This window comes from Ornithodoros turicata, chromosome 3 (assembly GCF_037126465.1).
Source record: "Ornithodoros turicata isolate Travis chromosome 3, ASM3712646v1, whole genome shotgun sequence".
In the NCBI taxonomy this organism is placed as follows: Eukaryota; Metazoa; Arthropoda; class Arachnida; order Ixodida; family Argasidae; genus Ornithodoros; species Ornithodoros turicata.
In genome coordinates, this window is record NC_088203.1 from 103,199,267 (window position 1) to 103,223,211 (window position 23,945).

The 23,945-nt window shown below is 44.9% G+C and overlaps 1 protein-coding gene and 1 long non-coding RNA gene across 2 annotated transcripts in view; one reads left to right on the plus strand and one right to left on the minus strand.

The window, feature by feature from the left end:
* The window catches only part of LOC135389047 (follistatin-like), a 51,685-nt gene extending 43,812 nt beyond the window's left edge, over positions 1-7,873 (plus strand). The window contains exon 6 of the mRNA XM_064618995.1: positions 1,803-7,873. Within this exon, the coding sequence (XP_064475065.1) occupies positions 1,803-1,945 (143 nt within the window). The 3' untranslated portion in view covers positions 1,946-7,873. The remainder of the gene's footprint in view (positions 1-1,802) is intronic.
* The window catches only part of LOC135389048 (uncharacterized), a 59,734-nt gene that overhangs the window by 32,428 nt on the left and 3,361 nt on the right, over positions 1-23,945 (minus strand). The window lies entirely within an intron of this gene.

Here is a 23,945-nt window from a genome sequence, read left to right on the forward strand (position 1 = left end):
CCAAAACGCGTTTGTTGGTAAACAAAAAGAAAGAAAAAGGTCAGCTACGAAAAATAGGACAAACAAACAAACAACCAAGCAGGATAAAGCATAAAGGAAGACGGGGGAAAGGAAAGGGGGAGACGTTCGACGCCGAGAATCACTCACTGCACAATGTCAGATATAGTGCGAACACAATGTCACAATGTATATTAGTATTACCTGGTATTAGTATACCTAATTATATTACTATAATTAGGTATATTATCTCAAAATACCTACACCTGCCAAAGTTATTATCTCGTCGTTATTTTGGAACCAGGGCCGGCGATGGGGGGGGGGGGGGGGGGCGAGGAAGGCGAGACGCCTTAGGCCCCGCGCACGAAGCCCTCAACCAGGGATTACGTTTTTTTTTTTATATATCATGTATGCACTTAATCGCACGCGCGATCGTCGACTAAAACAGACATGAGAGAAGAATGTGTTATATGTGCCATTGCGTCATGTGATGAGAAAAAGTCCCACTTTGCCAACCCTGCAAGCTATACCGAGGATTTCGCACCCTTCTCTCCCACTGCCATTTCCCGTACTGCTAAAATCTCCCACTGCGAAAATCTTATCATTTCTTATCTTTTCATTACTGTTGGTGTGAAACAGGCCCCGCGATGTGCCTTTGCCTCAGGCCCCGCACACCGCTAGCACCGGCCCTGTTTGGAACGAATCGTGACCGATCGTAACTGAATGTTTTGAGGACGAAGCTTTCTTGGGTTTCTGCAAAGCCTGCAAGTTATGACTGTGGAACATTAAATGTGAGCAACGCACAAAGTTCAGACGCAAGTAGAGTGAGACAAATGTAAGTCCCCTAGCGCCCATGGACGGGAGGACCTCGATATTCCCGCTTGCAAAATCCCCGATCTCGAAATTCACGTTCTCAAAACAAAAGAAAATCAACGAGAACGCTCGATTGCTTCGTAAGATGATGTGCGGTGTTTAAAAACACGACATCGCTATTTAACCAATCAAATTCACGGGATTTCGATGACTGTCCAAGTCGTTTTAGCGAACGAAAGCCACATTTCGTCGAAAATGGAGGCCGCGAGGACCACCTGCCTTGTGTGCTAACGACAACACCACGTAGGGATGCATTGGCCGTTAAAGTAAAGTTAATCGTTAAGGTAAATTCCTTGCAGCTTCACGTTTACTTTAATTTCTTACAGCTACTAAACATAACACCGTACTATCTCACCGGTGCTGAATTACTCTTAACTTAGGACTACTGGATTTACTCGAGCACGATTATTGGGCATATTTAATTTACCCATTACTAAAACAAATTCTGGAAAGCTGTCGTTTCTTTTTCGTAGCGTTTCGGACTGGAATCTTTTACCACCAGAGTTAAAAAAAACTGTGTGCTTTTACCCTTGTTCAAAACAACAATTAAGCATTTTCTTTTATACACATAATTCCACTGTTGTGGTACTCATTTGTTTGTACCATTGTAGTGCTATCTTAATTTGTACTACTGTATTACTATCAGTTGTGTTTGTCTAGTAGTTGCAGTACTCAATTTTTGGTAATCATGGTATACTTTTTTTTTCTTGCTCACTTGAATTTGCGTAACAATATTTTGTGTTGTTATCAAGGATGATCCTTCAAAAGGGATTATATTCCTCTGGGTCCTCCGTCTCATATGTATATTGATGTTCATTATCTTCATCTCAAAATAAACTTCAACTTCGTTAAAACGGGGAACGTTAATTCTTTTGAGCGTTTCTCACACCACACTTAACCTTCTGTCCCTTTCAATTTCTTTCAATCAACAGATGGTTCGAGTGCGGAATTCCAACCCCAGGAGCATCTGAACATTATTCCAGTAGCCAACTACGACACGGGAAAGTTACTCGCTGTCCACGCCGCAACGCTGACGTCATCGGGCACGTCGACGGCGACGACGACGACGTCGTAAGGAGTGGACGAAACCGCCACGAAGCCTCCACACCCGCCAGGGCGGCGCTACTGTCAAATGTGAACGGAAACCAGCGCCCTCCCACACTTTGAAAGCAACAACGACAACATTCCTGGTGCGGAAGTGACTGCTCGATATAGAGCAATCTCGTAGGTTAACGAATAGAAGAAATGGAAATACGTGTATAGCGAAATATGTACCGTTTTGCGCCCGACGTGCGGCGGATACCGATGCTGTCGTTGTGTAAGGACTTTGTGAGTTTACAAATACGCTAATGAGACGTTGCACTCGTTTTTCTTTACTGGTGCGTAAAAATAGTGACGTCTGTAACGAGAATTCCAAAATTTGATTTACTAGAATTAAGGTATATGCACTGTGCCCGATTTGTCAATTTGTTCGATTCAAAATGAAATTCGTCTTCACAAATTGAAGGGTTGTGAATTCGCGCTGTTGAGGGGGATGTTTGTGATCCCTTTCAGCAACTGTGGAAGCTTGTCTTGTATAAGAGCAAGTCTGGTATCCATGTTTCTAACAACAAAGCGAAGAAAAAAAAATTTTTTTTTCTCTCCAACGAATCTGCCTAACACACAACGGCATTTTCTGCGGCACATTATCCAAGAATTTCCCGCCGCATGTCGGGTGCCGTCCCTGGCTCCCCCAAACGCACTTGAACGGAAGCGACTCGAACTTGCTCCGCGTGACGTCAGACGTGACGTCGAATGTGACGTCAGGGGGGCTTTTGTTCTCGTCTTCCATTTTTCTGCACGTTCGTGCAGAGTCTTAAAACGGGTATGGCTCGAGCTTCGTGTCCAGTCATTGTAATAATATAGTTACTATTATTGTTATTATTACAATCAAACCAGATAGAGCTAACATATCGTTGTCTCCTACCTTCTTCTTCATCGTTTTTTTTTTTTTTTTTCTCGTCTTCTCCATCTCTGTGTGTATTTCACTGTTGTCCAATCAGTGGTGTGAGAAAGGCCGTGAAAGCATGAAGTGACAAAAGTGAAGTCAGATTGGCATCGACGGAGTTTGTTTTCGGAAACCGGAAACGAAGCTGCCTGTTGGACGTGAGACAAAGAAGCAGTACAGAAGTAGTGCCTGAATTAGAAGGCAATGTGCGCACAAGGTGTACGTCCAGTTTCTTCGAAACAACATCCTGTTATGTGGTCGTATTTCGTATGCAGTGTACAAAGTTGCGACGCAGTGTTTCAGTGAGTGACATGGGAAAAATTATTACGATGTCACTTTGCGCTGAAGGTTCAAAGGCGCGTCTCCGGGTGTTGGTGCGATGGGAGAATAAGGACAAGGAGGAGTTTAAGGCGGACCTACTTTCTTAAGAAGTCTTTGGGAAATTTTTGTTCGCAGGGTTCTCGTAAACCTCTCTAAATTTGTACACGAAACGGGTACGGGCGTGTTCCCCTCGAGTTTATCTAGGGAATGACGTATTCTTGAAGGCCTGATGCGATCCACTGATTTTTGGCGAATTAAAGTTTGTCAAATTTTCAATACGTGGGAGTCTATGGGAGATACAAGGAAATCGCTTCTCTCGGCAAGCCCGTCCGCGATATTTGGGCCAAAACGATGTCATTCCCTACAGTAACAGTCGGGGAATTGATTGCAATCAACAAATCCGACAAGCTTTCTGCAGTTTTCCACATCCCTGCGAATGAGAATAATGGCTTTGTCGTCTGCTATCAGGTTGTGCAAGCTGACGGCGCTTACGTCACTGCGTGAGTCCGCCTTAAAGGCCTACTATAAATGCAGTAGAGATGCAACCTAAAAAAATCTATTAGATAGTCTGAGTCCTCTGTGCGTTTACGTCCCAATTTTCGTGCTGCACTCGTAGTGTTTTTATTTTTTTTAACAACATTACAGGAGAAGATTACGAGCAAAGCTGTGTCGAAGTTGTCACCAAATGCGCATTGCTTGTCAATTACAGCGGCAAAACTACATTGAATGTGCATAACACTGGGTCTAAAACGAAAAACGTCGGCTACGTATAACCACTAGGGAGCAGCAAATCAGTTGGGAACATAGATAACTGTTGGGGACTATCTCACACCAGTCATCGCGCCGACCCGCTTTAACCACAATTTTGCTGGCGAGTTAAAACGATTAAGCGTCCTCTGTGACATGTACGACTTTTAAAATGGGGTTCCCCATCGGCTATCCAAAACGTAAGTGCTCCGGTCACTGAATAACGTCCCTTATATATATATAAAAAAAAAAAGAAACGGCATCGAGGATTGAGAACCTGTTGGTAAGGTAGCAAAAACGCAGCACCATTAATCTCTCCATTAGGCAGTTTTTATCGTGACTTTGCAGGTTTTCTTTTCTTTTTCGCATTTTTTCTACGGCTAAGGTTGTTTATCTGAAATGACTAAGTGACAACTGCCGTTTCATCCACTTTCACTGTCTCACAAACATTGACGAGCGCTTTCTAGATTTCCGGCAACGAACCCTGGTTGCGTGCATTTTTACGATGCCTTGTGCTTTCACAGTCGTATAAAAGAAGGAAATTTTGCGGACTATTTTCATGCACTAGCGTGGAACGTCTCGAACAGAATTTGCTATTCATCCCCACATATCAGCGTGTTTTTGTCATTCATAAAGACGTCTCATTAGTGGCCCCATTTGGAGTACCTTTCTGTACATTTCCTTCTTTTTGTGCGTTCACCACATCGCCATATAGACAGCGGTTCTGTCGCTCTCACGACCTACTAGATTATAACGACCGACATGTCATAGGCCCCCCTTCCCAGCGCCGCATTTTTGGAAAGTAGCGGCGGTGCTACTCATCGTCCCAGTTATTGCTTCCTCAACTTCTACAATACATATTTTGTACTTCAACTTACGTTAGTATTTCTGTGCGAGCGGTGGACATTCCGCAGATGTTTCATTATGAGGTTGATTATCATCATCATTCTACGCGTTTTCATAGGAGATATTGCTGTCGTCTGCTACGGTAGTCGTACATACGCTTCTGCGCGTTCAGAATTCAAATTTCCATCGTCCAATCATGGTTCAGATCTCGCGTGCCGATGAGTAGCGCTCCTAGCGGATCGTGCGGACGGGCTCCTCATAGGGGTTGCTGATTATGACATGTTCGTTATAATCTAGTAGGTCGTGGGCTTGCCCTACCGCATATTAGTGGGTTGCCAGACGAACGTCACGCACGTTTCGAGATTCCGAAACCTTTTCAGTGGAAAAGTGGTGATTATGAGAAATGATTAACAATCAGGCCATCATACTGTAAGAATATTTTCGTAATTGCTCTGGACAGCTAAGGAATGCAGAGAGTAACGTTATTGGTATGCGTTATAAAAAAGATATAGCTGGAACCTGCCGTAAAAGCATCTTCTCCCGCAGGCGTAGCGGGTTATTCCTAAGGTCCGCTGCTTTTCGCCTAGTGCCGGTAAATGATGATGGCGTCCCGCACGTTATCATAGATTTTCGCACTAATCGGATAACATGCTGGGATAAACGAAGGAAAAACAACTGGCAGCAAGAAAAACAGCGCCTCATTATCATCTCATTTCCCTTTTCGCATAATCATGCAAATTCGATGAAACCTCGAATCACGAGAACGCGGCGCGTAAAAAGTCGTCTACCGATAACACTGTCGTCAGTTGTAAAACCACTCTTATCGGTACGTTAGACGTTTCCTGGGGTGATTTGTCAAGCTTATGTTTTATTTCACCACAAGCAAAACACATTTACGTCTACTTGCATAAATAGTTTGGCTTGTTTACGTTCAAAAACGGGTTCAGAGTGAACGTATTGACGGTGATAAGATCCCATTTGATAAAAAGAAAAAGAAAAAAAGCGATTCCGAAATAGATAAAAAGACACGGTTCCCAAGGTTTGTTAATCTTGGCAGGTTAGAGGCGGAGATTACCATGAACTTCTTTCAAACGGTATAGCTGGATATAGACGGGTAACAAGGTGAGGTAGGAACGGCGCCTTAGTAATACCCCTGTCATGCGGACACTTTCGATCCGCATTGAGCCAATGCTCATCGAGCTCAATGCAGATCCGGCGCTGCTACACGGACACGTTCGGGTAGGATCGAACTCCGGTCCTGCTTAACCCGGTCCAGTTTGTTAAACGGCATTGAGATTCTCGAGACGTGTCGAAGACCGTCATTGGCATCCTCGAACTCAGCAAATTTGTTGTAGTCAACAAAGACATTACATTAATTTGCAAATGTTCCTATACAATTCCCATGGAATTTCACGGTTACGGTTTTATAATCTAGGTATGACGGGCGACTGAGTTTGCTAATTTGTTTAATCTCGACCATTCTCGACACCGCGCCCTCTATAAAGGCTTAGTGGACACCACATTGCGGAAGCACATGAGGTTATTGTCGACTTTTTAGGAACATATCGGTCAGTCCCAAGGTACTGCCTCGGGGCTGTTAACGCCGCCTACCGTCAAGCCAACCTTTCAATACGCATTGAGTTGGATCATGTAGTAGCATCGCGCACCGAATGCTCTTGAGAAACTCGATGCGGATCGGATTCAATCCGCATTGAAAATGCCGTGTAAGAGACGCTACGAACAAAACCTTCAAAATTGTCGAGCGCACCCTGACATCCTTCGACACTCTGTGACGCTTCTATTTTGTTCAGTGTTTTTGTTTTTTCGTGCATTGAGTTTTTCGCACTCGCGTCTGGGCATGTGTGCCTCACAAAGTGTATAGATTTGTATAGTTTACCCTTTTTTTTTTACCTCGCCCTCCTTTCCCTTCATTTGTTTTCCCATGTGATGACAGCCCTATAACTAACGCGTTGCGTTCTGGAGTATAACCAGTTCCGAGTAGTTTGGGACTGACATTTTTTTCTTTCTATTACCAATCAATCTTACAGAGCATTCTTCACGTATTGTGATTCACAGACAGCAATTTACTGACGTGTTCCTGCACGATGAGGAATGCGGCTCGATTACTAGGAGCAATAGGCTGTAATATGCCAAAATATGCAGCGGCACATTCAAGTTTATTGTCCCATATAGTCCCATTCGAAGTACTTACTACAATATACTTCGATAAGAGGTACTGAAATGATCGTCATTGCCTGTTGTTTTTGGTATGAGTCCGAACAGCAAAATGTAGAACACGTTTATGGTCAATTGCTTGAACCAAAAGAAAAAAAAAAGGAAAAGAAATAAAGATGGAGGGAGGACTAATAATTTTCCGTTATTCTCACGGATTAATACGGGTAAATATTGCAAATAAATGTTTCTTGCCGTCTGCCGATTACTTCACTGGGAGACATATAACGCTGAAAATCCTGAACAACGAAGGAAAGAGAGAAACAGACGGTTTGTCTTTTCTGTGTTTTTTTTAACACGCGGATGAATACGTTGCCGCTATAATGGAGTAAAGGTAACGTTATACAAACACTGATAAAAGCTTATACAGACATTACAAGCTTACAAAAAGCAAACGTACATAAAAACATCCAGCTGTCCAAAAGTCGGTGCCGACAAAATGCCGTTTATCGGATTATGATTGAAAATATGATGAGATAGCAGAGGAGGACAGAATATAGGCATGTTTGTCTGTGAACGGTTCGTGATCACGTGCATTGTTTTCCTAAACGTATACATTTGTATTGATGCAAACCAGATATACTGATACGCCATCAACGTATCCTATATCTACTATTATCGTGCAATAATAGTCGCGTTATATCTACAAAAAGACATCGCATATCGAAGTGAACTATTCGCGTATACCCGCATGCTCAGCGAGTGTTTCATCCAAGAATATTTTCATGTTCCACCCGTTCCTATGTATGAGAAATCTGTGTGTGTGTGTGTAACTCCTCTGTACAGCTTTCCCAGTAAGAATATCACCGTTTTTATTTACATTATATAACTTTCGTAGGAGAGGTAATAAAACTGTTCTGCAACACTGAATCGCCTCGTTTGTCTGTGTCTCGTCCATGTATGGTTTATCGACAGCACACCGGGGGCAAACCGCGCAATATTGCTGCGTTGAACGGTGTTCAGATAGACTTACTACTGTCTTTTTTTTTCTTTTTCTTTTCGCGTTGTTTGTGTTTAGAATGTGATAGTAACCGAGCACAGTATCATTTCGCCCAACGCCGTACACCCTCACTTCTCTTTAAAATGGGTCGGCTAAATTCACCAAACTGCAATGTCGGTGGCGTGGAAGCTGACATCCCACACCAGCTCCTAACATTGTCAGCAGCACCAGCACCTTCACCATAGGAACACCCTTCGTTGCCGTCTGCTCCAGATTGGCTGTAACGACTTTTCGTTGGCTGCTCTCCTTGGCCCCGTCTTGCACCCCTGTCTTTCTGTCACTGCCGCTCTCCTCGGTTTTCTCCGAGTCTCAGGACTCGTGAACTGCATGTGACGTTGTTCTAGTGTCTCTATTCTTCTTTCTTTCGTTCCGTTTTTTTTTTTTGAATAGCAAGCCGGCTATTTGCCTGGCAAACGTTTCCTTTCTTTCCTTTTTTTTTCTTAATAAACATATAGCCCTCCCCCTCCCCCCTCATCCGCATAGTACGAAGGCTGGTAGAAAAGAATGCAGAAGCGGATTTATGTTTAGAAAAAGTGTCTGACTTACAAATTTGAAACTTATTCACCATCTATGGTCCCCCTTTAGAAGCCACATGTTTTTGGAGAGTGGAAATAAGAGCGTTGGGTTAAGTGTGTTGTTTCCGAAGGGCACCACCTCGATGCTCAAATTTGTTCAAATTTCAAATTTGTAAGCACTTTACTAATTTAAATATATATCCATTCTGGATTGTCGCGTTGTCAGCCTCGGCGAACAGCAACGACGACGAGGCAGTGGCATCAACTATGGCTCGTGGCGAGAATTTTTATTTTCTACTATTATTATTATTATTATTATTATTATTATTATTATTATTATTATTTGGCTGCCCAACATTTCGCCCAACCCCGTACACCCTCACTTCTCTTTAAAATGGGTCGGCTAAATTCCTATTTCCTATTGCTACCAACCTTCCATAGACGCCAATAGATATCAATAGATAGATAGAATAGATCAACAGAATATCAATAGATAGATAGAATAGATCAATAATAGACATGCCAATGTCCATTATTATTATTATTATTGCTGTCAGCCATATATCAGAGTCATAGCTAAAGCGGCTGATAAGTGGATGTCAAGTATATGAGAAAAGAAATAGTGATACAACAAGTTGCGGAAGTCACAGACTGTAGCGGGGGCGTTCTAATGACCGACGTCACTGATGATTGCCGGAGTTATTGCGCAAGTAGAACGACACCCTCCTCCGGGGGGGGGGGGGTGCAGTGGCGCCCAGGTCCCAGATCTTGCTCTCCCCTGAAAAATTGCTTAGCGACGCCCCTGCACCTAGCGTTATCCAAGCGACTAAACCGCTAGATTCCTGGCACTCACGTTCGGGTGGCAACGGTCACGTGATCCAGCTCGGGCGCCAACCTAGCAATTTCCGAGCGCTAGGCCGTGTTGCCATGAAATGACCACCCGAATTCTCAATTAGAATAGCAGTGTGTAATTTTTCTGTGAGGCAAAAGTGAAAGTCCGTCATGTTGGTCACGTGACACGTTGTCCACGAAGAGATCTGATTCAGAGAGGCAGCAAATTCCCAAATAGTAAGACCCGTTCCAAATATTCTTGCCGTTGCCCCCGTGCGTGAACCAGGTGGATGAACACGAAATGGACAGCCGGATAGCTAATACAAAGAGCTCATTGGTGCACTGCTCGGTGCAAGAAATACGTAAACCGAAACCGATCAATTACTCGAAAAAAATCACGTTTTTTTTTTTCTTGGAATATTTTTTGCTGAAGGTCTCGATACGTAAAACAGAAGTTCCGTAACGTTCTGAGGTTTGGTACCGCAATTGTTGCGGTGAATCACCTCATCGCATTGTCATTCATATAGTTGTTGTTGTTCCATAAGCATGCGAAGTAAAATTTAAAAGTTAGGATGTTTATTTAATTATTGAGCGTATGCAAATGAGCCGCTCACTGCTCGGTTCAAGGCCGATGTCCCAAGGATCTTTTCCAAAAAGAAAGTTCCTCGATGGCGCCACCTGTTTACAAATTAGTCAGTCGGGTGGCCTCCGTGAAACACCCGGTATACCTCCACAGGTGCCGCTGACACCGTGGAACACTGATGTCTCGCCGAGACACACTGTCTGTGACGACCCAAGATCGTGTCACTTTCCATGCGCTGCGCCGATGAATCCCAATAGGCCGAAACGGTCGTTTTTTGTTTGTTTGTTTTTTAATCCTTGACAGACTTTTAATTAAAAAAAAAAGCTATGAGCAGGGATAAATAAAAGCATAAAAGTCGCTTTTGCGGCAGACCTGTCGGCCAGGGAGGACATCGTCTCGAAGAAACTATGCAAGTACAAGATGACTAATTACCTAATAAAAACCATTAACTATTAACTAACTCTGTAAAACAAGGAAAGATAGAATGACTTTCAAGGATGATTGTCTCCCATTGTGTTATCTCGCATTTTGCCCGAAATCAACTAATTAAACGGGTAATTAATGCATTTTAGGTAATTAGTCATCTACTAGTTACATACTCCCTTCGAGAGCTTGTCCGCCTGCGACCGTATAACTCAACTGCAAAAACAACGTCTATGCTGCTCTCCTAGTTTTCTTTTATATATAAAGTCTGAAAAGGATTTAAAAAAAAACGCCCTGCATATTTGTTGAATTTATCTGGTGATCTGGTTTGAGATCTTGCAAAAGGTAAGATTACCTCCATTGCAGCCTGAAAGAGGGTGTGACAACAGCTCGATAAAAGAGGACATAACTCAGCGAAAGGCACTCACTCGCCCTGTATGGTGTCCTTTTTATTGTATTCCTGTGTATTGCCAACAGTTGTTCTGATCGCTGCAAGTTTAAAGACGGAAACGTAAGGTAATATCCTTCTTTTACTTGGCTCTTTATATCAATTATTGGGAATTGTAGATTCTGTGAAAAGCTACCTTCGATTACCAGGTAACACTTTTTACCGCACCGTACCGTACCGTACCGTTACCGTACGATCTTCCGGCGGCGCACGACGGTGCACTTATGCTATCAAAATCGGCAAAAAAACAAAAAAAAAACAAGAAAAAACAGTTATGGTAACTATGCCATAGCGATGCAAACATGGTGGTCTCCGTAGAGTTGTGTGCGGGTACCGCCTGGGGCGCTAACGGTGTGGAAACCGAAATAACAGAAATCATCATCCATGTCGGGTTTCGATTTCAGCAGCGGCGGCACCCCCGGGCGGTAGCATGACGCAACTGTGCGGAGACCACCATGCCCCATTGGAAATGCACGAAGAGCAAGGTTTGCGTGACTATATTTTTAGTTACGCAGTGTTTGGTCACCACGATTTTTTTTTTTTTCGTTGGTTTTCATCGCATAAATGCTTCATCGTGCGCTACCGGAAGTTCGTGCGGTAAGCGTAGCGGCAAGCATTACGTGCGTAAACGTGGGGCTACTTTATCCGCGCACACCCTGCACTAGGATTAGTTAGTTTCGCGAAAAATGTAACAGTCAACATTGACATCTCTTCTGGCTCTACGAGTGTCCGTCTGATATGGACGGAGTGGAGAAAAGTCATAATGGCTTTGCGACGTGCAGCTTGGTTTGGTTGGAAAAAGTTTACGGAACATCAGGGTATCGCATTTCTCCATTGCAGCAACACGCTAGCTGCAAACAGGAACGGGCACACATACTGAGAGATGGATAGAATAGCCGGCCACCCGTTTCCTATTCGATGTTTTCCTCAAAGCAACCAGGGGGCCGCTCAGATGAAATACGACCGTGTCGTGTTCCGTAAACTTTTGTCCCAAGCTGTACAACGGCGAGTTACTACCTAATAAATGCTTCATAGAAAAGGACACCCTGATCATTCCGTTACACGATACGACACGACACGACACGACACGACACTCATCTATTTGCAGACGAAAAGCGTTTCCGGACAGCTACCTTGCTTTCCGTAAGAAAAAAGGAAGAGAAATGGCGGCGGTAAGTCGATTGAAAGCCTTTATGTACTCCCGCCTGTACCCCTATCCGAAGCGTGGCCTAGCACCACGCGAAAACTTATAAAGCTTCGGTGCTTACCTTTTTTTTTTCCTGCACGTTTTTACAAAAGAGGCAGGCTCGCGTGTCTTGGTTCCCACTTAGCAACAGACTACCTGTGACGTATGAATTCCTTGAATACGCGTCGCAGCTGCGGGCATTATAGAAAGGCGAGACCGTGAAATCATCCGTTATTAGCAGCACGACCTTCGCCTTTGTGCCGTAAGCCAGTGATAGACACATCAATCACGGGCTCGGAAAAAATCTTCCGTCGGTCACTGCGGGATTCTGCTGTCGTTTCCTGGCCACAAGTTGCTATGGCTAAAAGGTTTTCCAGAGAAGCACTCTATTTTCAACCATTCAGAGGGGCCTGAATCTTGTTTCGGAATTTCGTCATCTTCAGAATATGTTTTCGAGATAATTAAGGAACGAGCATATTTAACCCTTTCGACTATAAATTAAACTCTGAATATATGAAGAAGAAAAAAATATTTAGCTCGATGAGACCGCTCGCTGATTCTCGAAGAAAGAGGAGCGTCTCACTTTCCTTCTTTTTTTGTTTTAATTTGGAATCATATAAAATCTCGGTCCCGTCGAATGCCACTCGGACCAGCCTCGTAGAAAGGTACTATATACCGCTGAGGCTATATGAAAGTTTTGCATAGCAGATATAATGCCGGTTCGTTGAGCAGTCATGAATGCCTGAAGCTTGGTAAACATTGCAGTACCCTATTCCTTCCCTTAGTTCCAGACACCTTTTATTTATTTATTTGACTGCCCTGCAGTGCCGCTATGGGCATCAAAATGCTGTAAAGTGCTGCCCGTAAAAAGCACGACCTATTTGCGTTTGTTGACGGTGTTTCTTTCGTTTCTCGCAGTGATTATCCTTCAATGTCTCCCCTCCCCGGGTAACATGCCTGCAGACAGATTCGCTCGTGAATAAAACACGCCACCGAGCAGACAACGAACAGAGAAGTTAACGGATTGTTGCACAGCTTTCGTTGTCAAGCCTTCTTCTACGTAAGTATACGAATGCTCGCGATGAGATTTCAGGACAAAGCCATAAAAAAGTAATGATTCCATGTAAATACACGTACACGACGGCGATTTTTTTCCTCGTAGATCTACTCCATATCATTAGTATCGTTGTTACGCGTATAACGATAATGGGCAGTGAGTTCTCTCTCCCGCATGCCTTCCTCGCATGCAGTGTGAGCTACGCGTGGTGGTGACCTTCCGGCCAGCTAACCCTGGCAGGCTTTCTCAAACGGCGACTCAAGGTCGTTTTTCTCTCGGAACACCACGCACACGCAAAGCCATTAACTTTTTTTGCTGGTCGACCCAACCCTTTCTCTTCGGATTGCCCCGGAGGAACAACTTTCGCTACAGACGTCGTCTGTGAGCAGTCTCCGCAAGCGCGATGGCCGTGAAGATTTCAAGAAATGCCCGACTCTTTTAATGGTGTAAAAATATCCTAGAAAGATCCCCCTGTAAAACGTACAACTACACTCGTCTCAAGTCCAGACGATACACCGTAGAAACGCGTAATTTGAGGGCGGTTGACGGGAAGGTCAAGTAGTGCTTCTTTAAATCGTGGGAGACGCACCAAGTGCTGGACGACGCTCAAAGTAGCCTTGGCACATGGGATGTGCAAGACGCTATTTGAAGGCGCCATCTGTCGACCAAAAGAAGCTTTAGCCTCACAAGACCGCGCCTAAAATGTGAATATATATATATATATATATATATTAAAAAAGTGTTTATTTTATGTACCTGCAATTTATAGTGTTCTACAGCGAATCAGAAGGTGCTACAGACTATTTCTGCCTTTTGGGGAGTTGCAAGGCCGAGGGATACTGCCCAGGAAAATCTGCCTTTAGCCAATTCTTGCCAAAATCGAGGTTCCAAGGGCAGATTGTGCGATGTCAAGTTGTACCCGCGAATGTCAGACCGTCGCAATACCCCAGTGATAACAGAAAAAGAAAAAAAAAGAAAGAAAGAAAAGAAGAAGCATCGATGAGTCCGCGCGATGATTCGAGAAGAAAAATGAGAGTCTCCCTTTTTTGTGTGTGTTCATTGTAATTTGAAACCATATGGAATGGAATGTCTCTCGTGCTAGCCCTTGTAAAAAGGTATTGTCGCCACCACTAAACAGAGACCGATACAGGACAACACACAAAATACAGGCTATAGCTGGAGAACAATGACAGGAACGAAAGCTCCAAGACAGAAGAAGAGAAGACAGACACTATATATGTTTATGTCGTCCCTGTGTGTTTTCGGTGTCTCGGGGGTTTTAGTGTCCATCAGAGACGGATCTATTTCCAGACGTCCCCGGTGTACTCATCGCAAAGTCGTCCTGAAAGCCAGACAGTCGGCAGACTGTGACGACAAAATGAACAAAAGTCTCACTCCATTAATTTCCTGAAGGGGAACACCCGTAAAAGCAACCCCCCCCCCCCCAAGTGGAGGGGGGGGGAGACGTATAATCACTCCTTTCCCCGTAACTGTACTCCTATTGCGTGGGAAACTCCCGCGTACGTGGCACGTGACTTGCCTCGACCAAAGAGCGTGCGCGGTGATCACGACGCACCCAATAAGAAGCTTTCTCTTCGGTATTAAATGTGAGGTCGTAGAGTCATGTCTGACAGGATGTTGCATACATGGCCACTCCTACAGAAGGGGTTATTATTTTGTTCCCAGAATTGTCCTTTGCCGATTGCAGTTCAGATATTCTCCAGAGAAATCAGTCAAGGTCTAAATTAATTCTTTTGCTTCCTTCGACTCTCAGAAGAACTGAGCCGCTTTGTACTCGATTCTAATTACCCCTTTTTTTGTGTCTGGTGCAACGCTACTCCAAGGAGCTTGAAAAGTTTCCCGTGCCTCACAAATGTGTGATTTGATAATACAGTGAACCCTCGTTAATATGACCCCCGTTAATCTGACATACTCGCGTTATGACCGTTTTTCTCTGGAACCGTTTCGCCGGCATGTAAATCCCTCTCGTTAATACGACAATCCGTTTATCGGACAATGACCAAGATTTTTGTCACAAGTAGGGTCAAACACAGGCATTATATTCCCGCTAATATGACCACGTCACGTGACCCTCAGAGCAGCCCCGGGAGAGGCTATCTCGTACCTCGCTCAGAGGGCAACAGATAAAGGTAGATAACGTGTCCGCAGTTGATGGTGCTATTGTCCATTTAGAAAAATCTATGACCGAAAATTGTTTGACCTAGTCATTGTTAACAGATTTTTCAGAAAATAAATCATAATTACGTCGGCTTTTGTTGTACGTAGCGATGTGTGTCCGGTCTGCGGAGGGTGCGTTTCTCGTTAATATGACAATTCGCTCTATGACCAAAATCCGCGGGAACGGCAGTGGTCATATTAACGAGGGTTCACTGTACATAACACGATGCAGTACCGCGATATACGTAATACGATAATATGCACTGTAGCTGCATGTGGAGACAATCTGATGAAGTAATTAGTATAACTACGGTATAAAAATCTAGTATTTTTCGTGCGCAGTATTTGCACCCAAATGGTATCCCATTCGCAATATATTTATCGCATTCAAGCCACAAGTTGCATCACTCTTTGGTATGCTCTGCAGCGGTGACCACCGTGACTTGTAGTCCGAATAGAGATAAAGTAAAACTTGGGTTCTCGTGGGTATATCGAAAGAGCACAGCCACGCTGAGGACACTGGAGTGAATATACATATATGAACCTTTCCGATTCAAGAACTTGAACTGAAGTTCAAGAAGTTGAAACTGAAAAAGAACGATGAGCTCCGGTGACCTACAAGGCGAGCGCGTGGGCTCTGTTCCGCACACCTTTGAAAAATCCTTCTCCTCGTGAAAAGAGCGCATCTCAGAACGAGAGGACCTCGTGACGTATGCTACTCCCCTCACGTGACCAGTGACGTACGGCGGCACAGCTCAAGCATTTATAAGCGGCGCGTGAGCTCAGAAGAAAAAAAAAAAAAGAAAGGCTCAGGGCATTCTCCCTGTCACTGAGGATCGTGCCGGCCGTCAGCGACTGCTTTCTACCAGCGTCCCTTTCTTTTTTTTTTTTGTAAATTTGATTCGAAGCTATAACGCACCGAAGAGCGAAAATATTTTGCATGGGGACTCCTGGTGGACAGCTTGGCAGACGAGGCAGGATTTCGAGTGATGTTAAACGTCGCCTCATTGCTCTTTTAAAAGTGCAGTGAGGTGACATCTAATATGGCGCGAAAACCCTGTCTATCACAAGCCACCATGCAAAATACTTTTCTCTGGAGTGTATTGTAGCCACGCGCAAACAAAGTTACAAAAAAAAAAAGAAACGAAAACGTGGGAGAAAGCAGACGCGAACGGCAAGCACGATCCCCATGTGACGTCGAAAGGTGCCTTTGTTCTTTGTTTCTTTCTTCTCAGCTCACGCGCAGCACGTGATGACACGCCACGCCAACACACCTCCGCTTGAGCACCGCTTGAAGTGCACCGGATGACGTCACGAGTCACGTGACAGGGGAACTGGCTACGTCACAACCTTCCCTCATCTCCCGATGCGCTCAAGGATCTTGGAAACGCGCGCGCGTGCTGCCGTTCACCTGCGCCCGTCGTTCTTTCAGTAGCTCATTTTATTCGTTGCAGCAAAAATAAAAAATAAAAATAAAAATAAAAAATAAACGCGAACCGACTCTATTCTGTTATGCTGAAAAGCATAAATTGGCTTAATACCTATATGACTGGTATTTAAGAACTTTTGCTCGATACCTTTTTTTTTTCTTTCTTTCTGAAGTTACAAAGAAACTGTTGGCCTCTGATGTCATCTGCCTGCTATATAATTTGCTGAGCTCTAGACAAGTTTATTAGGTACTGTTATTATTATTATTATTATTTGTCAACTCACAGCGGATGATGTTCGAAGTGACCGAGACGACACGGTAAAAAAGAAAAAGAGAAGAAGTAGTCGGTGGGACCCATAAAAGATGTCGCTTTACTGTAACGAAGTGAAAGATGTCCATAGAATTTGAACTTAAATGCCTGGAAATTGATGACCAAATGGCTCATGTCTTCTTTCGTTTCTTATGTTTGTGATAACTTATCCTCCTATCATTTCTTATTCATTGGCGGTTTCAATGCTACGCAAGGTATTCACTTTTTTCACCCTGAACTTGCATAAGAACAGTAACGGCAATTTATTTGACACATCTCAAAATGTATGTCTCGGAGCATTGAGTGCAGTTCCCAGCGTGAACTTAGATGCGTAGAAAATTCTGGAATGTAATCCGATATGTTTTCACCCGTACACATGAAGACGAAGACACTTCCGAGTCACACGGGGTATCACGTAACCCAAAGCCACATTATTGCGCTGTTCAAATAAATCAGGGGCAGTTACACGAGCTCCGAATGTTGTAAGCCTCTCGTCCATAACATAAATCCCGGCAGGCCATCGGAGCGGCACGGCGTAAAGACGGACGGAAGTTGGTCTGTCAGAGCCTCACAACTTCGCATGTAAACAAACGCTGCCCCGTCGAATTTGAGCATTGGATCGGAGAAATGCGGAACACTGTGGCCTAACTATAACAACAGAAATGAACGGGCGGGAGGAAGAAAGTCGAAAGAAGGAATTTCAGTCACGCAGTATAGACTCAGCCTGTTGGAGCAATGCCCAAGAAATGGTTTCTCCAACCCCCATTAAAGGACTGTACACAAACATTCCCCCAGTAGATGCGTTATTACACGTTTTCTGTACCCGACCATCGCCCTTGGCGTGGGGGGGGGGGATAAATTTTCTCTCCACCCAACGAAAAGTTGTCAAGTTTTATTTATCGCGCACGTGGCAAACGCAGCAAGAAGGTTGTCTGCGTGCCGCCTTCTTTTCTTTCTCCTGATGCGGATGGCGATGCGGTTGACCAGCATCAACAACACTCTCGCACACACGTCCCCATTGAAGCAAGAAAAGAAAAATGACAATGTGGGATAGCCAGCCAATCCAAAACGCTTTTATAGATCTGCCGGAACGCGAAAAGGACAAATACCTCCAATAGCAGCGCAGAGGGGGCGTTGGTATCGCAGCTCCAGTAAAGCGTCAAAGAAACTACACGAGTATGTCTGCTAACTTCGCAGACGATGCCGCGGGCGTACTAGCTTTTACTTGTTTACACCGAGCGCCATTATTACGTACGCTGGTCTTCTTTATTATTACATCCTAGCGTTCGACCTCGGCGAGAGGGAATGTTTTTCTCGTGCAGCCAGACGGTTTCCCGTTTTTTTCTATAGCGAAGCAAACGGACGGACAGCGATAAGGGGCAGCAGACATTTTTTGTTTTCATATTTTCGCGCCGTCTGCAACGTTTTCTTTCTGTTCGATGTCGATGGCGGTGTTTTGGATGGGAGGTGAGCGAACTGTAAGGGCGGGTATATCAAACGATCCTAGACGGTGGAACACATGTTAATGAGCTCGTTTGGCAGTGCTGTATATTTCACGGAATGTATGCTGGTTTCGGGGCGGAACCAGTAATGGAATGGGACGTGGGGACGATCACGTCGTGTCCGCAATTTCTGCGCCTGATTGGTGGCTGCGTGATTCATTCAAGAGTTAGGCATTCCAAGTTAGACGAACAGGAACTCCTTTCTTTTGTTTTCTACTAGTCAGCCTGTGAAATATACTGAAAAGGCGTCATGTACCGTGAGCCATGTACATTTTTTTTCTTCTTGTGGGTGTGTGCATATTGTCCCCGTATCCGATGCGTAACAGGTGATGATGGTGATGACACCGGAAATGTCCATTGCAAGTAGGCTAGTGGTGCGACGACAAGTGGGCTCCCAGTGAATATGACAGTAACAGTGAAGTGACAGTAACAATCCGATGAAAAGATCAATAGCGCTATTACTCGCCTGCACACACGCCTTGAATGCACTGTTTGACGCCTTGTTGAGCTGCATGTTTTGAGATAAATCCGATTGGTTGTTCTGGGGGAGAATTGTAATCCGATCAGAGGGGCATAGATATGCCACATGCTAAAAAAAAAAAAAAAAAAGAACACTATTATATATGCATGTATGGTTGACTCATGACGTCACGAATTATCATTATGTATTTAAACGCCATGAGGATACATAACTTCGAGTAAGTATAGTATGTCAGGTATGTATATGTATGTATAGTAAAGAATGTTCTACCTGACAGAATAGAGTGAACCCGCGTCTGGCGAACATAGTCTAACTCGTCTGTCACTGTAGTTCTTGGGATTGTTTTTGTCGCAAATTTTCGATTAGTCTCGTTGCTTCCCCTCCCGCTGTATTCTGTAATCCTACGTTGCAGGCATAAATTTTACATAATGTAAAAACCCCGAGACTAGGGAACACGAAGGGACAGACACAACACGAGTTGTGTCTGTCCCTTCGTGTTCCCTAGTCTCGGGGTTTTTACATTATGCATCATCTTCACCAGCTCGCTTGCTTCCTAGCCATTTTTTCATTATCATAAATTTTACGTTTCTCTTTTACGTACTGTACTTGGAATTCTAATGTTAAGGTGCTCCTTCGTTTGATGTTGTACTGTCTTACGTTCCAACAAATGCAACGAAATGACACCGCGAATATTTAAATGTACCGTAAAGGAACAGACATACAAGTTATGTTGATGGCATAGTTTTACAGTTTGTTGCTTGTAAACGCAGCACAAGTTATACGTGTTACAGGGAACGCTAAACATTTTTAATTTGCAAGTAAAATTACGCTGAAACAGAGGCTTGGAGCGACGTCTGGGGGGGAAATAATCCCCAATTTGTCAAGCAACAGTGATCGATGTTCCCGACTGGCTTGCTGCTCATGATGACTACGTAGCCGACTTCTTTTGGTTTCGACACAGTGTTATGCGCATGCAATATAGTTTTACCGCCGTATTTGACGAGCAGTGCGCAGTTCGTGGGGAATAGACCTCTATACCCGAGAAACGTCATCATGACGTTGGTAGACAGACTCAAACCGAAACAAATCGGAAGGGGAGGGCTGGGTTCCGCGAATAAGGACTTGTTCGCTGCCGGACAGGAAAAAAAATGTAGGACGGAAGGTCGCGTCCCTTTCAGGGACCATCGTAATCCCCTCAAGACCGTGGCTTGCTTGCGCGACCTTATTCGCACCTAGCTTCGAGTGTAGTTCAACTCTACCAAATTGGTGGCACTGTCGAACACTATGACCTCATTTGTTTACAAACAGGGAGAGGTCTATTCCACACAGTGTTGCCCGTAATTTTCAATTTTAATTTTCTAAAAAAAAACTATGAGCGCAATTTGAAGGAAAATTGTGGCGTAAAAGTATTCAGGCCTCGGGTTATTGAATAGATAAATTTTGTGAGATTGCAGCTCTACTGCTTTACAGTATACCTGTACTGTAAGGTGAATAGCGATCCTGTAGAAACTGTATGCTTTTCTGAAAGCTTGTAACTTGGACGCTTCAGATACGTAATAGCTCTGCTGTATATCGAGTATGTTTTCAGCAATCGAATTTTAAAGATTGTTGCGCAAAGCAATCTAGCGGACTCCAGGAGCGCCACATCCATGAGGCGACTCGCGCGCCATCTATTGAGAACGCGTGCAACTAGACGATGCATCAGGCGAGGTCGTGCGTTCCTCGCGAATACAGTTCACATTCATTGTCAAGGTGCACGGTTTGTGTGTTCCGGAACGCACGGACACAAACCAGACGTTTGTTTAAATCACTCGGATGCGAGCAGCGATACAGCGAGCAGACGAACAGAGACGCGGAGAGAGAGAAACGCCAACAGATGGCGCAGGTCGCACGGAATTCGAGCGTTATATAACTGTTACGGGTTAAACCGAACTTCCCAAGAGTTCCTGTTGTTCTTCCCCCCTCCAAAAAAAAAAAAAAGAGAGGTCTAATGGTAATTAGTAACCTGTCTCAAATGCGTTACGTTGTACTTCAATATCACGTGATGTTTGTCCGCCAATCCGGGACTGGCTCCAACTTTGTTATTTTGCGAACGTTGAGGGTCGCCACCTTTCAGGTTCTAAAAGTGTTCGAAATTAATTAGTACGAAAGGTATGCCGAACTGAGAGGCGATGACTTGTGTGTGTGATGACAAAGCCAAGTTCTACATGACGGTACCTTGACGCATTGTGGTTATATTTCACTTTGCAGTTCAATCAGAGTTGATTTCGGATGAGAGCCAGAGTGCTACACAACAAGGTAAAATAGGATGCCTGAATACTAGCTCCCTCTGTGTAGCTATGTAGAGGGAGCTAGTATTGAGGCACCCTAAGGTAAAATAGTTGAGTCGCTTCTCGCAAATCAGAAGTGTTCATTTCCCTGAATCAGAGAGGAAACTGGGAAGAAAAGGAGGCTTCAGGAGAGTTGATCCTAACATTAAAGAAGTAGGTCGTGCAAACATTCAAAAGAATGCAGTGTAGTGTTCTACGTAGAGTCACTAAATAAGCTTATTTAGTGACTCTAGTTCTACGGGGCCCATGCACGAGCCCCAAAGAAGTGCACGCTCCGGTGTCCAATGCCCAAAAAAGCCCCGTTTATTCTGCGCGTGCCCTTTTGTAGCAATGTCCCACAGGCATGCGCACATTATCAACAAGCATTTTCATCACTATATACGCTTGGCTGACCTTTCCTGTGAAAATAGAGTCCCCCCCCCTTCTTTAAAAACAAAACAAAACAAAAATACTAAGCCCGCAACACAACGCAGTACGTAAACACTTATGCATGTCCCACAGTCCCAAATCTCACAACCCAAGTCTTTCTGGCCTGAAGACCTGTCTGTCGTACCGCGATATACCTAATCGCTACTACGTCAATTGTCGCCAGGTCGTTCCGCTGCTGGTGCCCATCCCTCTTCTGTGACGCTTGAAGCTGAAGGGGTCGCACCCTCGGGTGCTGTGCCTCCAGCTTCGCCTTCCTCCGAAGGATCAGCCGCAGCGAAATGCCGCTGTGTACGCACAGGCAAGAGGGGGGGGGAGAGGTCTTGCCCGGTGTCTCCTGTTGTAACGAAGCCTCTGATCTTCCTTTTCTGCCGCCATCATATTCGAAACCTCCTCTTGGTCCAGCATCCTTGGACGAAGCGTTGATGGCAGTACCGGAACTCTGCTTCTAAGCCGTCTCCCCACCAAGATTTCTTCTGGGCTGTACCCGATGCTCCCAGGCGTGTTCATGTACGCTAGCAACACCAGATAGGGGTATTCCTCTTTTACCAGCAGTCGCTTCATCGTTTGCACCATTCCCTCAGCCTCTCCGTTCGCTTTGGGGTAAGACGGACTGCTTGTCACGTGCTGGAAATCGTAGATTTCTCCAAAGGTTTTGAAGAAGAGAACTGGGACCGTTGACCGTCGAAGAGAACTGGGGACCGTTGTCCGACATGACGGTGTCGGGTATTTCGTGTCTTGCAAAAATGCTCTTGATGCGCTCTGTGGTGCACGAGGAAGTCGTTGAAGGGGGAAAACCAATTTCCGCGAGCACTTCGACCTGTAGTCAACCCCTAGAATGCGTCTTCTGAAGTCGAAAAGATCGATTCCAACCATTTGCCATGGAAGCGTTGGCGTCTCTGATGGAAACTCTGATGGAATTAAGCCCAAGCTGCCGCTTGTTCTCTCTTTTTTTGCGTAGGTTTGACATCTGCTGACTGTCTTGGCTATCTCCTGGCTAGATTCCTGGCGACCATATGCTCTCGCGCGCAAGTGCCCTGCACCTGACTATGTCCTAATGTGCTTCGTGAAGGCACCTTAGAATTTGTGACTTCCTTTGCTCAGGGACGATTCTTCGCGTACCGAAGGCCAGAATATCTTCATGGATAGTGATGAAGCTTTGGTCTTTCCAATACGGTCGAAGTGCGAAAGGACTTGACGACCACAGCGGCCACCCTGTGTCGCAGTACCTTCTCAAGATCAGACCTCGTCTTCTTGTTGGACCGCCTAGATGCGTAGCAGTTGAGATGGTTGAGAAGAGATGCCCATCATTGCTCCGCTGGCAAAACTCTGGACTTCGTTAACTGCGAGACACCTGGTGTCGGGGCCCTGTTGCTGTGGCGCTCTTGACAAAGTGTCTGCGATGACCAAGTCCTTCCCAGGGACATAAACAACGGCGTAGTCGAACCTCATTAGCCGAAACCGCTGAATGTGTGGAAGAAGTAGGTCCACAGGAGACTTCCCTAAGGGCGTTACCAGAGGATGATGTTTAGTCTGCAAAGTTGCGTCTAGACCTCTCGAAACTCTCCAAGACGCTCTGTTGCCCATGTCACAGCCAATGCATCCTTCTCGATTTGTGCGTAATTGATTTCAGCATCAGCAAGAGACCTAGATACGAAGGAAACCGGCCTTCCCTGCGCTTACCTGACGGCTCAACTTGCAATAGCACAGCACCCAGGCCGTACGATGAAGCGTCTGCAGAAACGATGGTGGGAAACTTAGGATTATACTTTGCCATACATTTGGCTACGCAAATCATCTCCTTCAGCTCTTGGAGCGCTTTCTCCTGCGCGTGGCCCCAGTGCCATTTCGAATTATCCTTGAGAAGCTCTCGAAGTGATATTGTCTTTTCTGCGAGGTCAGGGGGAAATCGTAACAGACGATTTAGCCTCCTTATGATCCTCCTGACTCCAGATACGTCTGATGGCGGTTCGGGGTTCTTTATTGCTTCAACCTCCTTCGGAGCTGGACTAATTACGTCCTTGCTGATCTTGCAGCCGAGAAAAGTGATCTCGCTGATGCCGAAGGCACGCTTATCACGATTCAACGTGATATATATCCGTTGCTCGAATGCGCTCCAGCACGCTCTTCAGCCTTTTGTCGTGCTGTGCCTTGTCTTTGCCATATACAAGGACGTCGTCCATCAGGTTTGCCACCCCTTGCATTCCGTTGAGAATTTCTGCCATTCGCTTTTGAAAGTACTC